The 16,044-nt window shown below is 34.8% G+C and overlaps 1 protein-coding gene and 1 long non-coding RNA gene across 4 annotated transcripts in view; one reads left to right on the forward strand and one right to left on the reverse strand.

Moving 5' to 3' along the window:
- Positions 1 to 158: 158 nt before the first annotated feature.
- The window catches only part of SCIMP (SLP adaptor and CSK interacting membrane protein), a 22,627-nt gene continuing 6,741 nt past the window's right edge, over positions 159 to 16,044 (reverse strand). The window contains exons 3-10 of one of the 3 annotated variants that reach the window (XM_072415455.1): positions 12,077 to 12,137; positions 9,545 to 9,612; positions 8,010 to 8,072; positions 7,792 to 7,923; positions 5,157 to 5,240; positions 4,674 to 4,805; positions 4,223 to 4,360; positions 159 to 2,746 (exon numbers count right to left, since the gene is read on the reverse strand). In XM_072415455.1, coding sequence (XP_072271556.1) covers positions 2,682 to 2,746; positions 4,223 to 4,360; positions 4,674 to 4,805; positions 5,157 to 5,240; positions 7,792 to 7,923; positions 8,010 to 8,072; positions 9,545 to 9,612; positions 12,077 to 12,137 — 743 coding nt within the window. In that variant the 3' untranslated portion in view covers positions 159 to 2,681. The remainder of the gene's footprint in view (positions 2,747 to 4,222; positions 4,361 to 4,673; positions 4,806 to 5,156; positions 5,241 to 7,791; positions 7,924 to 8,009; positions 8,073 to 9,544; positions 9,613 to 12,076; positions 12,138 to 16,044) is intronic. The other 2 variants (XM_072415463.1, XM_072415471.1) reach the window with 2 other exon arrangements.
- On the forward strand, positions 3,246 to 7,512 carry LOC140333663 (uncharacterized). Its single transcript, XR_011921411.1, has 2 exons — positions 3,246 to 3,733; positions 5,917 to 7,512. It is a non-coding gene; the product is annotated as an uncharacterized lncRNA (long non-coding RNA).

Raw genomic sequence — 16,044 nt, forward strand, 5'->3', positions numbered from 1 at the left:
AATTATGTAGAAAGAAATGCTGTTAAAATAATGAAAGCCTTAATGTTTAACCTGGAATAATAAATGTTGGTAAAAATACATAGACTTAAGTTTACAGATATAGTAAAATATAATATTTCAGTTTTAGTTATTTTTGTTCATGACAAAAAGCAGACCACTTGTTTTTGAATAAAATTAGTTTTAATAAAACAATACAGAAAACCTTTTTACAATATAAGCTGTGGTGTGATCCAATTTTTTTTTTCAACACAGAAATACAAACAAAGGTAAATAAATAAAAGCTAAAGTGTTAACATTTTCCATACAAAAAAGGGAAAGGTATAATTTATTTTCTAATTTCTTAAATATATTACCCATACAAATAGTACCTTACAAAAGGAATGGAGAGAAGGACCTATGGTTTGTTAGGGTAGGCAATCGACTTGATATTTTTTTTCCTGTGTCCCCACATAGGGAGTCCTATGAAGTAAAAAAAAAAAAACATCTACAAAAAGAGAATTTGTCTGTTGTCACAAGTATTCATTATTACTTCTGGTACAACTGTAACATGGTTTAATTTTTTTTTTAATTAAAGGTATTTATGTTTTTCTCTGGGGCATGGTTAACTACACAATCTTTTTCTTTGAAGTCTTATTCCTGAGATGTTCCCACTACCAGTTTCTATACACATTTCCAGTCCACGTGCAAATGTATTTGTATGTTCCTTGAAGCATTGTTAGCTACATACCTTAACTTTGTCTCGGTGAAGTCCCACTCCTAAAATGTTCCTACGTCATGTCTAAAGAATGACATCAAATCTACAATCAGGAAGTGGGAGTATTCCTATTTAATGTACAGCGCTGAGTAATATTTTGGCGCTATATCATAGGGCTGCTAGTCTGATTTTTTTATGCCTGTAAGAAAGATTTGTAACATTTTGGTTTAAATTTGTTGTGTGCCTGGTTTTACAAATTTTATGAAAGATGTCCAAGATAACCAAATATCTTGGCTTTTTGACCATGGAGGAGTAAATTTACTAACTGAGCTCACAATCTATACTCAAAGAAATCTGAATATTTACTTCAGGTACCACAATCATATATTTAAAGAAAAACAAATTATGATAAGTTGTGTGAAGATGAAATGAGTAAACAGGAACTTGCTTTTCACATGATTGTAACCACAGAGTTTTACTGCTCAAAGTTTACATGATGTACCCTTACAGTTGGCTTTGGAAAAATAATCTGTAGAAAGATCATGGTAAAACTGCATGCAAATTGCATACTTGTACTAGTAATCTAATGGAAATGGTTTACTGGTGTAATATATTAAAAATGGCTTTTTCTCATTGAAACTGAACTTATGCAGCGTAAAGCTAAAACAAAAAGCCACCAAGGGCCAAGGATTTATTTTTTGTCAAAAGAGACAATTTATTAAAGCTTTCCAAGGCTGGAAAAGATACACTTTCAGTAGTGAAGCTGGGTGATCCAGCAAACCTGAAATGGATCTGGTTCAAGAATGAAAACATTTGCTAGCAAATAGCAATTAAACTTTTAGGAAATCCATTCCAGGTTTGCTGGATCACCCAGCTTCACTGCTGAAAGTGTATCCTCTCCAGCCTTGGAAAGCTTAAATAAATCAGGCCCATTGGGTTTAGGTCCTATGCAGATTACTTTTAAATCAGAAGTAATGGTTAATAAATATTTGCCAGGACTAGGGAAAGAAGTTGAATAAAATGGCTTACCTAGTTTGTCTGTAAACCTTACACAACCCTTAGAAGAATTCCTCCCCTCCTGTATCAGCCTGTATCTGTCTGTCATTTGCAACCCCTATTTATTGTGCAGTGCTACGTAATATGTTGGCGCTAAATACGGTAAATATTATTACAATTAAATATTATTACAGACACCACAAACTGCATAAACTATTCAACCAACCAGTCACGTAGAGGGAAATCTGGAACTTTTATTACTCATGAGAGTGCAACTACTGACAGCAGAGCATTTTGATTTTGCAGAAGTGCAAGAAGCTCTGATTTTAGGTAAATGAGCAAAACCACTTGATGAAATGGTAATTAAACCAACAAACCTTACAACTGTTAATAGTTCATTTAATCTGTGTTCTATATAGCGGAACTTATTACATCTACATCAGTTTTCTGATTCTATGAACCATACAGCCTTATTCTGTTTGATGTTTCACTTATAAAACAATAAACCACCATTCCAGGGTTACAAAATGGGCAAGCAAAACCTGGTATACAACAGCCATGCTGGGATTTTAACCGAATGTTCAAAGCAGGTAGGCTGTGTTCCATGCTTGTATTTTGTGCCTGTGAACTAAGTCTATAGATATGTATTCCTGCAAAAATACATCTAATAAAAATTAATTCTTGTCAGCTTTTTTTCAACAGGACTCAGGTTTTGTTTTTACAGCACATCTGAATGTATGTTCGTTTCAAAAAGCATTACAGAAAAATGCAATAATGAATGCCATGGTCTTTAGTAAATTGTATTTGTTTTATGTTTTCACATCTACAAAGCACAAACAAATACATTCCATGTTTTCAGTTCAGTAAGAGAACACTTGTCCAAGATGAGTCTTTTGATAAAAAAAGTTCTGAATAGTAATAGCAAAGTCTTTGTTTTTTTCAGGCTTGTTAGTCTATTGGCTAATAATATCAGATTCTGGGCCTCAGTTTGTCAAATTATCTCCACATCATCATAGTCACTATCTGGAATCACCTGAACATATTCTCTAGAGACACCTGCAATGAAAAAGGAATGTATTATAATACAAATCCTTAAATCGTATAATTACAGTATACTTTCTAACTTATAGTATATAACAATATATAAAAATAATAACAGTATACTTTTACATCCACAACACTGGTTTGTTTTACTACATTCCTAAATGGTTATTGTAAAATTTTGGTTTTTGTGCTGGACAGTTTCTATACTTTGTTTAAATTTGTTGTTCAATAAACATTCAGTGTATTAACAAAAGATGAAAGCCAATGTGGAATTCAAAGACAATGTATCGCCAATAGGCATCTAAAATAATCTGGAATTTCACTTCTGAATTATTCTGAACAGTACAAATGTACCTCTTTAGCCTGTGGCAAATTACTTCTTTACTACCCATTTTTGTTTAATGCATTCAATTCTCCACTGCATATAATTAATTACTATTTTTAGTAGTTTTTAGATTTTTTTTATTCAGCTATCATTTTTCTGATGATACTAAAATAAATCCCCATTTGCTGGTTCTGGTATTATATATATTTTTTATGTGGAATGACATAATATTGTTCTGAAAATAGAACATAGAAGAAACTGTTTGTGTTTTGGCAAAGCAACCCCAAATCATAAAATTTCCATCACCATGCTTTAAAGTTGGAATGGGTTTCACTTGCTAAGTGCAGGACCCCGTTTGCAAGAAATTTGTTTACTATAACTGTGAAACAACCAATTTGTTCCAGAATATCTATATGTTGAATGGTAAACTTTAGCTTGCTGTATTGTTTTTTTTAGGCACCAAAAGCTTTTTTCCTGGCACACCTCCTATGCGGTTCTAAAGCAGAACTAAACGCATTAATACGCATCTGTCCCCATTCTGTTGCAGGCACTGCCATGTTCTCCCCTCTTTCGTATCCCAATCTTTGGCTATCTTGATCGGCTGGGTTAGGAAGATGTAGCTCAGGAGTCCAGTCCTGGCACCAGTGATTGCTGGGGATCTATGTCAACAAATGGTGAGCTGTGCATAGACATTCCTAATATTGGCAAGTAATCCGGAACATCTAATTTTTAATTTCAGGAATTTGAAGTGGTGGTATATGCAGACATTTACTGCAACACAATTCTTTTTTTTTCTGGATTTTGTGAATGAATACACCACAATAATTTTATGTGTCATTTCTTTAAATAGATCACCTTTATCTGTAGGCATCTGTAGACATGTAGGCAGTTCAAATGAAGATTTAATGTTTGTTTGTTTATATATGCTAAAAACGAAATCATTTTTATGGCATGTACTTACTCTTTATATATAGCATATGTGGAATTGGAATTTAGATTTTACTTGTGCCTACCTTCAAAGTACTGAAACTATCATTTTAAAGGGATGGTCAGTTACCATCACCAATATTTTTCTCAATGTAGGGTACTTTCAGCAAATCTTTTTAACATTTTTATACTAATTAAAAACTGGAACTGTAACTTAACATTCTTAAATCCCTCACCTGCCAAAGCTGCATTAGTGTAGTTATCTTCGTAAACACTGCTTACAGAATCATAAGATGCATAGGAGAACCTGTCATTTGTGTTTGTTATATCTGAATCTGTATTTTTTTTCTTGGCATAATAATCAGGAATCAAATCTGTAATAAAGGGAAATAAATACTCTTAAATTAAGATAATTGTTCACACATGTTAAAAATGTTCAACAGTTTTCTTGAGGTTTGCTTACTTTTTACATAGCTTTAGGTGGATTATGAATTAGGATTTTACTTCTCCCAGCATTTTCAAAGTCAACGTATTGTGTCTTTAAAGTGACAGCTCGCATTTGTAATTTATAGAATGGCATCATTTGATTTTTTTTACATATAGGTTTCTTTAAGTTTATTTGTTTAACATTTATATCTAAAATACATTAAAAACCAATATTTAATGTAAGCTCTTTGAACACCTTACCTATCATATGTGTTTTAGTGTAGTTAACTTCTGAAACGCTGCTTACAGAATCATAAGATGCAAATGAGTATCTGTCATTTAGGTTAGGTATAATTGAAGTTGTATTTTGTTTCTTGGCATAATATTCATGATCTGTAATAAATACAGGGAAATGTTATACAGATGCTCCCCACTTAACAACCAGGTTCTGTTACAATTACCTGGTCATTAGGTGAATTGGTCATTGGATGAGAAGCATAGTAAACAGCCAGTCTGCAAAGCTGTGCAAATGCATCAGTAACAGGTTCAATGACAGCCTTCAGATCCAGATCAAGAGGAAGATGGAGCTGAGAAAAATGAAGGGGAGTACACTGTATTTGTCAGAGAGCCAGTTGTAAATGCGAGCCAGTATTAAGCTGGTAAGTTAAGGATAGCTGTAAGGATAGCTGTATATAGACTGATACTGCTGTACAAATCCCAAATATCATAAATATTAACACTCACATGAGCCCTGTAGATGAGACTGTTTTGGCATCTTTTGTACCACAGAATACATAGCAGGTTGTAAGACTGAATTCTTAGAAATAGCTGGTGAAGATAAAAATTTGTGTTTTAGAGCAAAGAACCAGTACAATTACATCCAAATGTAAACATTCATCCTGCAATAAACTATGGTTCCAAGGGTAAAAACATCCCTTTAGATACAGAGTTAAAAAGCTCCTTTTCCCCAAACACTACGTGTGGTCCCAAAGTGCAATTTTAGAAAAGAGTCCTGCTGCTAAACACTAAGTAATGGACATTATTATACTTCTTGACCCAGTGCTTTGTTTATTTGGTGATTGGTCAGATTACCTGAACTTTGGCTTTGATAGGAGAAAGAAAGACTGTGAATCATTAGGTCCTATGCCCGCTAATATATATATTTTATGTTGCAGTGAATCCATTCCCATCATCTTACACTGGATACTTTCATTTCCTCAATTAAAAACAGTTTTTTAACTGTTATGCATTTTTCACTCTAGCTTTTGCTGTAGCGGAACAAAAAAAACTACACAGGTCAACATGTCATTTTCATCAGATATAATTTCAAATCTGTGTTCAGTTTTTCTCTAGCATGTCTAGTTTATGTGATGCAGCTAATTATATCTTGTGTGAAATTCGTTATAAATAGCCTTAACATATTACAACATTTAACGACAGTTTTCTTTTTTTTTATGTTAGAGACCCCACTAACTAACTTGATGTCATTTGTCATCATGCCTAGAAATTGCCTTAATGATCAAGACAGTTTCTGTCACGTGTGTTGCTCATTCACGACAGAAGCACAACGTCGCCACAGAACTTAAAAAGATATACAACTTATATTTCGGCTGTCCACTTTGTGACCAGGATAAATCTTGGGCTCCACATGTCATCTGTACCAGTTGTTCCAACGGACTGTGTGACTGGCTAAATGGGTGTAAAGTAGCAATGCCATTTGTAATCCCGATGGTGTAGGGAGAACAGCGAGACCATCTAATCGACTGCTATTTTTGCTGCGTCAACAAAAGTGGATTCTCAAGTAAAACTAAGCACAAAATTGTATATCCCAGCCTTGATTCTGCAATAAGGCGTGTTCCCCATGATGATTTATTGCCAGTTCGGGTACCGCCTTGCTTCTGTAGAAGGGGATGAGGAATTCGCTGAAGTTGCAGCCAGGTAAAACCCCGAATCATATGATCCTGACTACTTGGCCGATGAAGATTCAGAACCAGAGACCTTTACACAAGCAGAGCTGAATAATCTCCCCAAAGACAAAGCAGAACTTCTTGCTTCAAGGCTTAAAGAGAAGAACTTGCTTACAAAGGGTGTAACTGTAACTCACTACAGAAAACAAAATCATAACTTGACCACGTTCTTCACTAGTGATGGCTCACTGTGCTACTGTCATGATATAAATCCACTCTTTATTAGTTTGTCACAAGACCATGTTCCATCTGAAAGGCGTATCTTCATTGATTCCTCTAAAAGAAGCTTGAAAGCAGTCTTACTGCATAATGGTAATTCCAAACCATGTTTACTGATTGCCCATTCTGTTAACCTAAAGGAGCCCTATGACAACATGATAATTTTCACCAGGACATTTAGTTAACGGAGCACCGCTACCAAGGTTTCTGGAATGAAAGTATGATGGCTGACTACTGCTGAATGCTGTACGGTGACAATCCAGACAAAGAGTACCCAAGGAAATCATACTGTAATTATTTCTGAAGAAACAATGGTACCTTACTGACACTGTTCAGTGCATCTATACCACAGTGTGCCTTATTTTACTTCACACTGAAGATGTAATAACATTCACTTCAATTGTGCTTACGCTTTAGTACAAAATACATGCACGTACAATGTTAACTATATTAGTACTAATACCTCAGGAACTGTATGGTTAGGGAAAAACTGAGAACAGATCTGAAATCTGCTTGAAAAACTGATTTTTAAAAGTTTGCTGTGGTTTCTGATGATTATCAAAACTAATTTTTTGTTGACCTGTGTTATTGGACTGCTTCAAATATTCTACTTAGTATATTCCTAATTACATAGGCAACTTATGGATATCAAATTGGTCTTCACTTCTATTTTATTTGTTTCCTAGTTTGTCCCATTAGAATGCAATTTTACCCACCAGACTTCATAGGATTTGGTTTTGCGTATGATAACAAAATTTTTTACTATTATGTCTTGATGTATACATACTGTATATTTTTTATTGTTTACTGTTCTTTTATTGTTCTCTTATTTTACTGTTCTCTTATTCTTGTTTTTTATTATATAAAGTATATAATTTTCATCTGTAGGAACAGTTTGAATAAAGATTCCAAAATGATACCAAATGTATGCTTTTTTCAAATACCAAACACAGCAATTTCCATGAGGCATACTTCGTTTTTCACATAGCTGCATGTGGATTAGAAGTCAAGATTTCAGGTGATTGTTTAATGTCAGAGTACTGAAACAAATAAAATCTAGTATTTCCAAGGGACTGTCCACAATGGCCTATATATTTTATAAATGTATGGTTGCATTAAGCTGATTGCTTTCCAATTTGAATCTAATATTTATTCAAAACTATAGTTTTCCCTTAACATAGGTAATTTCTTACCTGCTGTAGCTGCATTGGTGTAGCTAACTTCTGAAACACTGCCTACAGAATCGTAAGATGCATAAGAGAATCTGTCATTCAAGTTAGGAATATATAAATCAGTATTTTCTTTCTTGGCATAATTTTTAGGATCTGTAATAAACATAGAGAAAACATGTATGGTGACTGATATTATTTTAAAAAACAAAGAAACAAAAATCATATCAAATAATACTCACATAAGACCTGTGGGGGAGATTGTGTTGGTACTGTTTGTACAGTAGCATACATAGGAGGCATGGCTGAAAAACAATTTTCAAAAATACTGGTAAAGATAAAAATGTGTGCTTTAGAGTGCTTGTGGATGATAAAATACATCCTATCCCACCCTATTTACCATACAGAATCTTGTTCTTAAAATCCTTTTGCTATAAGGTTAAAATGATCCTCAGGACAAACTGACAATTGTAGTGTTATATTCAAATATATTTTAGAATATTTTCAACTGATTTTTAAACTATATTTTCCAAATTTTGGACATACTTTTTCAGTTTCCTGAATACAGTTATAGTTTTTTGTTTTTTTTTAGTTTTTATTTTTATAACTCAACTTTCAAATTAATAGAAAAATACAGCATTTCCATATGAATAGAAAAAACAATTCCACATATCACAACATACAAATGATACATACACATCTGTAGGACAATGATTGGACACTGAAAACCTTTTTTATACTTAAACAATACAAGAAAAGGGGATAGAGGGAGGGAGTGGGGGAGTAGGGGATGGCATGAGATACTGATCTTGTAATATCCATCTGATTGAACATCACAGGTACATGCATTAACCTTTGTGACCACAAACAAACTTTCAATCCTATTAAATATCGTCCACCCTTTTGCACATAGTGGAGAGAAAAACTGATCATGAGGTGTATTGTATCCAATAGAACCACGTTTTGCCAAACTTGTCAGCTCTACTATCTCTAGATGTAATCAGATCCTCCATTGCCATGATCTCAATTATTCTCCTATACCATTGGCCTATTGTGGGAGGGGAGGTCTGTTTCCATAGCACTGGGATACAAGCTTTTGCATTGAAAAAACCTTTTAATAAAGAGTTATGATACTTTTTTGTTGGCATATGAGAGAGGTGCAAAAGCGCCAGTTCCGGTTTGTTTCTTATATTTACATTCGCCTATTCTAGTATGACATCCGCTACCTAGGACCAGAAAGGTTACAATACAGGGCAGTCTAAAAATATATGTAAACAGTACTCGCCTCTGTTCTACGCCTCCAAAAGTGGTTTTCCACATGCGTGTAAATCTTTGCTAGAATGGCTGGTACTCTGTACCAACGGGTGAGAAGCTTATAATTAGCTTCCTGGTATGCATTGCTAAGTGCTGCCTTATGCCCCTGGTACAGGAGTTGTTCCCGTTGATCCGGTGATAACTTGACATTTAGATCTCTTTCCCATTTAGTTAGCAACGGTAAAGTTGAAGGGGTCAGCTTCTCTAAAAGAAGCTGGTATGCAAAAGATAAAGTCCCTCTCATCAGCCCCGTAGCAGTACAGATCGACTCAAGAGTCAAAATCGTGCAAGCAAATTGAGTGGGTGATGGAACAGATCTCAGAAAATGGGTCAACTGTAAACAACGCCAAGCATTCAATTCTGGGAGCGATAATACAAGTATAATTTTAAACAATGATTTTCTTTTGAAAAAGCTATGTCGATAAGCACTATTTTGTAAAGGCATACAATTAAATGAATTTACCAAAGTCTTTTTCTGTCCAATTTGGTAATTTGACTTCAGATGGCCCTGATAAGTGATACAGGCTGTTGCTGAAATAAGAAAACATGATTTCAATGATATAGAACACAACAATTTCAGTAAGTTAAAGCACATTCAAAGTTTGTGTCTTAGTAGCCCTGCACTCTTCATCTTTATTTCTGGGTTCTCAGAATTTCTAAAATCTAATACATGATATGTTTTCATTGTATAATTCATTTTCGTACATTTCCAGAGAAGTATTGAAACAAAGCTAGCTACTTGTAATCAGTAAAATTAATTTGACTAAATATGGGAATGGGTAAAATTAATTAGAACATAAGTAATAAATTCACATATTTTAAATTTCCTATCTAGCTTCTTCTCATTTGCCTAACATATTATCTTTGAGTTCATGCCTCGTAAAGATTATTCAGACTTTCTTATAATTAAAGCTGAACTTTAGATATATAACTTATTGTTGAAGAAGAGCCAACAGATGAAGTTGTCTCATCTTTTCCTGCCTATTGACCAGTTTTGTAGTGTGAGTCCCCCTCACTTAGGTTCATGTACCTGCTGTTTCAAACAGAACTAGCACCATCCTCTAAATCAAAACTCCCAGCTTATTAAGGACTTGTCACAGATTACCAGTGTAAAAAGGAACTTTTTACCGATCACTGATATGCAAGGGGGACTACAATTATTACCTTCTGTATTTATTGGCTTTATTATTATTGTTTCATTTTATGATTATTACTAAAAAAAAAAGGGTTCCCATTGTACTATCCCCTGGTACTTCAGCTTGTAAAGTTATGAAAAATATTAGCTTTTTCAAAAAGATAATTTTTGCAAGTTGGGAGACCCACACTGCCCATTTGACAGCATACATGCCTGGTAATTGGCCAGTTTGGAACTGGAACTTTTGGAAGTGCTGAATTATGGAGGTGTAGGAGGAGTGCTATAACCCCTTATTTCATATCCTCATGTGCAAACACCTAACAGCACGGAATGTGTCTGGAACACAGGAAAGGAGTTGTTTTTAACAGGGTTGGAGACAGGTTTGCTTTATATTACTTTGTTACTCGTTTATTAGTCATAGCAATCTGTACTGTAGGTCTAAGGACTGCTTAGGAGTCTTATGGTAAAAGAGGAAGCTTCCCTCACTGTGGACAGAATGTTTTAGAAGTTGATTGCAAATTTGCATGGCTTTTTTCCTAGTGAGCATGTACACTTGATGCATTATCATAGAGTGGGAGAAATAAGAGGATGTAGTATATTATGCACCTTTGGAGTGGCCCTAAATGTGGTTGCATGCTGTGTAATGCTAACGTCACTATATCCCATGACTGTTATATAGAAGAGTTTATATTTAAAAAATCATAGGACACCATCATATATATTTACAGCATTTCAATAATAAACAAGTTGCACAGCAATTATTAGACGAATATCTCAAAACCTATTGTACGTGGAACACAAATATGAATAGACAATGTGTGGAGACCCTAACATGTTTTAAAGCCTTCAGGGTAGGATCAAAAGGGTGTTTATTTTGAAAAACCACACTATATAATTTTACCTGTAATACCATAAAGGGAAGTGGAAAATCTTTTTTACATTACTTCTTAAACATGCTAGATGCTTTTGGCCTGAGACAATTATTAATCTGTCCTGGTGGATCAATAAACAACCGGAGGAATGACAGCTGTAATATGCTATGAAGGAGGGCACACTGGACACCACTTGCTTGTCCTCATTACTCCTCCCCGATTCATGGAACAGAACAGTGCTTTGAATACAAGGCTAATTCATTCTTCTGTCAATGGAAATGACCTCAAAATATTGTTTCCAGCTACAGAAACCTAACAACTGTTTGATACCCGTACAAGGCTTTAGGAAGGTACTAGTGCTAAGGTAATGGAGAAATCAGCAGTAATATTTTGGAGATGGATTTTCTGCTGTTCTTCAGCTCACTTATGATTTGAACAGATTATTGGCATTATTGGCAAAAACATTTCAGATGTCATTGTTATTCTTTCTACTGCAAACAAGTCAGTTGCAAATTACGGATAATATTAGAACAAGAAATGGAGCTGGATTCTAGCTTTTTTTTTTGCTAGAATAGTTTACAGTAGATCACATGGGACTCCATTTATAAAACAGGGAATCTGACATTCTCTGGTGGGATTCAATTGCTGCCATTAAAACCCATGGACCTGGAAGATTCCTACAATGTTTGAGAGAATGTTAGATTCCCTAATTTATGAATAGAACCCATGGTGTCAAACATTTTCTTTTGAATTCCAAATTACCAGTGGTGTGTCACAGTATTCTCTGTTATGCATATATATTACATCAAATCACTTAGTCAAGTTACCGTTTTCAAAGTTCCCTTTCCTTTTAAGCAATCTGCCTGAAAGGTCGGCTACACAATGGAACTTCTGACGGGTTTACTGTTTTTCATAGAATTTCAAACAAACATTTACAGTGGAAGTAAATGGTGACAATGTACAATACTTTATAGGATGAGGAACTTACTCTATTGTAGATTTTGTTCTTTTCTTTAGCTTGAAGGACTTCTGAATCCGATTTGTTACACCTTGAAAATAATGAAACATTTTTACAAATCAGTTTAATTTCAGAACTTCTTTGCCAAAAACAAAAGAAAAATAAATAAATAACATTATTTACCCACTTCCCTACTGGGGTATTTTTGTGTTTTTGCAAACACATTAGCATGCATTTCAGTCCTAATAATTGTTCCAGCCCCCTCACATATTATGGGAAAGCATATAGTAAACATTTTGCAGTTACACATATTTATATTGTGTAATTGTTGCACAGCTGTTTATTAAAACTATGTTTTTAGTAAAAAGAAATGTTGTTTTGGGGCATGAAAGTACAATTCAATTTCTTTTTTGTAAAATGTAAAATACAAGACTGTATCTTGTAAAAAGCTGGATCACCCAGGTTCTCTCATAATAGTCTATCTTCTCCAGTCTTTGAGAACTGTAATAAATCAGGCCCTATATGGTAAGCCACATGGTCACGTCTGGTAAACCCTTGACTATCATCATTCTGTGCTATGTGGTATAAAATTGGTGTATGTAAAGGTAGAATGTTTTTAGGTTTGCATAGAGTAGGTAAGATTTTGACTCTTACCATTTTTGCTGTACATGTTGGGAAAATTCCCCCATTCATTCATCCCCATAACCACTGTCACAAAAACAGAAACTGAGTGGAAATCCAAACATCAGAGTTGTCATCAGAGCAAGAGATAAGAACTAATCAAACAATAGGTGTCATTTATTATGGCTCTCCAAGACTGGGGAAGAAAGACTTTCATGGGAAAACCTGGGTTATCTAACTTGGAATGGATGTCCTAAAAAAGTATTTGCTATTAGCAGCTGTTTTTAATCCTGGACTACATCCATTCCAAGGTTAATAGATCACCCAGGTTCTCCCATGATAGTCTATCCTCTGCATTCTTGAAGAGCTTTAATACAACAGGCCCAATTGGTATATCTTTTTGTTTTTTGTTTTGTTTTTTGACATTTCTACAAGATGGGAATTCCTTTCACTTTGGTGGGCTTTTCTTTATTTCCAGTTGTGGCTCCAAAAGAAAGTTGGGAATACATCTTTCCGATGGTACAAGGACAACAACAAAAAATTGACAGGAGGTTTTAACCCTTCCCCCAAGTTTAGCAAAAATATTTTGGATTTACGTAGACCTTAATTTTTATATATTTATCATTACATAGTCCTTCTTATCAGTAAAGGTGTAACCCAGTATATTAATGATGAGCTCACATTGATGAAGTTGGGTAGCAATAACTAGAGGTACCTTGAGTTTGACATTCTTTTATGTTGCTGTTCAAACATATACAATAGCCAGTCCAGTGTTTTAAGCTTCAGAGTGGGATTTTCAAACCTTTAATTTTTATAGACATACCAATTACACATAATCAAATACTATGCAATAAAGCATAGCTTGGTTTATGCTATGCTATCCAAGCATGTAAGGCATGTTTATCAAAGATGCAGAATTTTTCACCATTACATATCTAAGTATCTTGACTATGATCAAGATTGCAGGGAAATTCCTGTTGTTTATCAGTAGCGGATCAGTACGTTTTAACTACATTAGTCAATGTTAAGGTTGAGCCCTAGGCATTGGTGAGACTATTGAATGTAATTATTTATTTATTCAGAATAAATTCTCATGGATTTTGTAATTGCAGTTGGACTCTTCTGTAGCATACATGTGCTGACAAAAAGCATTGAGACAGAAGAAGAAAGATATTACCAATGTACATTTGTCTATTGACTCTTTATTGTCCAATCAGCAAACTAGATGTGTGTTTCCCCCTCCTAACTTTACTGATGCTGCAGTGGAAGTCAGGATGTGGGGGACTTGGTTGTTCTGCTTGCAGGGGTGCCTAAGTCACATATAGTAGTTGTTCAAACATGATTGGAAAACCTTTGGCATGTAAAACATTGACCATGTGTTTTTATAAAATACAGTAGGTAAATTGCACAGCAATAATAATACAATAGTAAACAAAAAAGTGAAAATGTAACATTTGAAATCAAAATTGTTAGCTGATTTTTACAAAACTGAGTGGTGATAATGGCAGCATACTTTAATGTTGAGCTCACTTTTGTTTTCCAATTTTCATGATAAAGGGCCTATTTTAGACCCAGGGTGACTTGCAGCAATCTGCTGTGGGCATAATTGTGGTTCCACCTTCTCCCGTTTAACAGAGGGCAACTAGGACCTTTTTTTCATGGCATGGTTTGCAAAAGCAAAATGTTGCTTTTGTCAGTGGCACTTTGGCAGTACAGTTTGCCTCTCCTGACTGTATGCCAGCAATTTGCCACCACATGTCTGAAATTAGCCTAAGTCTTTGTATCTTAATCTGTGTTTTTGCAAACTGCTAAGGAAGCTAAGGAAATGCCTTTTATTTTGTGGTAAATATGTATTGCAAAGTTTTGTCTGGCTTTTAAAGTGCTTTAGAAATACACAGAAAAACAGGACATGAAAGTTTGACTTCCTCTTTAGTATTGCTGTATTTTTTAATCAAAAGGAATTCATAATTAGGATCTAAACTTGGACACGCCAGAGTTTGCAGCTTAGCTATGCTGTTGAGAATGTCAGGGTCCTAAAGTTGTCCTGTAATAAAATTACAATATGGCTTGGTCACCGCATCCCTCAATTTAGCAAATCCCACCTTACAAAATTGCTAAACAGGGCTTTAAAGATATTTTCTAAGTATAAATACTACTACCATATACTATATTGAATTATATCTGTGTGTGTCTGAGTTAATTTCTTCAAGAAACTGGGTTTGCCAATTAATAAATATATATTTTGTGTACATAACTCATAAAGGTTTCTGTACACATTTCATAATATTGCATTTTCAGAAGAAACACGGGAAGAACCTAAGTGGAAAAGGGGAAGAAGTAGTGTAAACTAACAATAATGTCATTTTGTATCTCCGAATCACATTTCTGAGCAATGCTATTTTTTACAGAAGCATTTGAAATAGCTGATGAATATTACAGCACTTTTCATTATTAATATTTTATATTTTATAGTGCTGACATAATATCAGCACATAAAGTCCATAGTCATATCAGTTAAAGAGGTTCACAATGTCCCTGCCATAGTCGTATGTCATTAACAAAAACCTAACTGCATGTCTTTGGGATGTGGGAATAAACCCAAAAAACAAGGGGAGAACATACTATCTCCAAACAGATAGTGCATGACTGAGCTTCCAACCTGGGATGCCAGGTTGCAAAGGTGGGATTTCCAGCTGCTGAGCCACCTTGCCTGTATAATTTCGGGTATTGGCAATGCCAACACAAAAGGGGGCAGAGGTAGACAGGGTGTGCTAAGTAAGCCCTGTGTTCTTTGATATAGATTTTGGGATGTATTAATAAACCCAGTGTCTACAAATGATTCAAGTCTATTTAAAATGACATATCTGAGAATACCTAGTCGCACAGACAACAATACTTAGTGATTTCACTGCAAAACGAGCAGTACTGTTGCCTATTATACCAGCAGTTGATACGAACAAGTTACAAACAATGTTAGAAGGGGAAAAAAACATTTCTGTGTTTGTGCTAGTTACTGATTGCATCATTATGACATGACTTATTTTAACCAATGTTACACTTTCATGTCCATCTTTCTAAGAATGCCTTAGGAATTTGTAGTTAGTGTAAAATATATTTACAGTATAACTCAGAACAAAATTTTTTTAAGATTTTTTTTCTAGTTCTAGATGAAGTGGGGAAGGGTTAGAACCTGACTGTATTGCTGCTTGTGTCCCTCTTAGAGAGACCTAACTCTATGCCCCTGATTCATCAAGCAGAATCGGATTATCGGTCGCGCATTCGTATTCGTGATCCGAAATCGTACGCGATCGCGCTATTCAGCAACTGAAAAAGATCGCGGCCGGAGCTGCGCATCTCCGGCAGCTTTACACTGGCGA

This window comes from Pyxicephalus adspersus, chromosome 1, assembly GCF_032062135.1.
Source record: "Pyxicephalus adspersus chromosome 1, UCB_Pads_2.0, whole genome shotgun sequence".
Classification (NCBI taxonomy): Eukaryota; Metazoa; Chordata; class Amphibia; order Anura; family Pyxicephalidae; genus Pyxicephalus; species Pyxicephalus adspersus.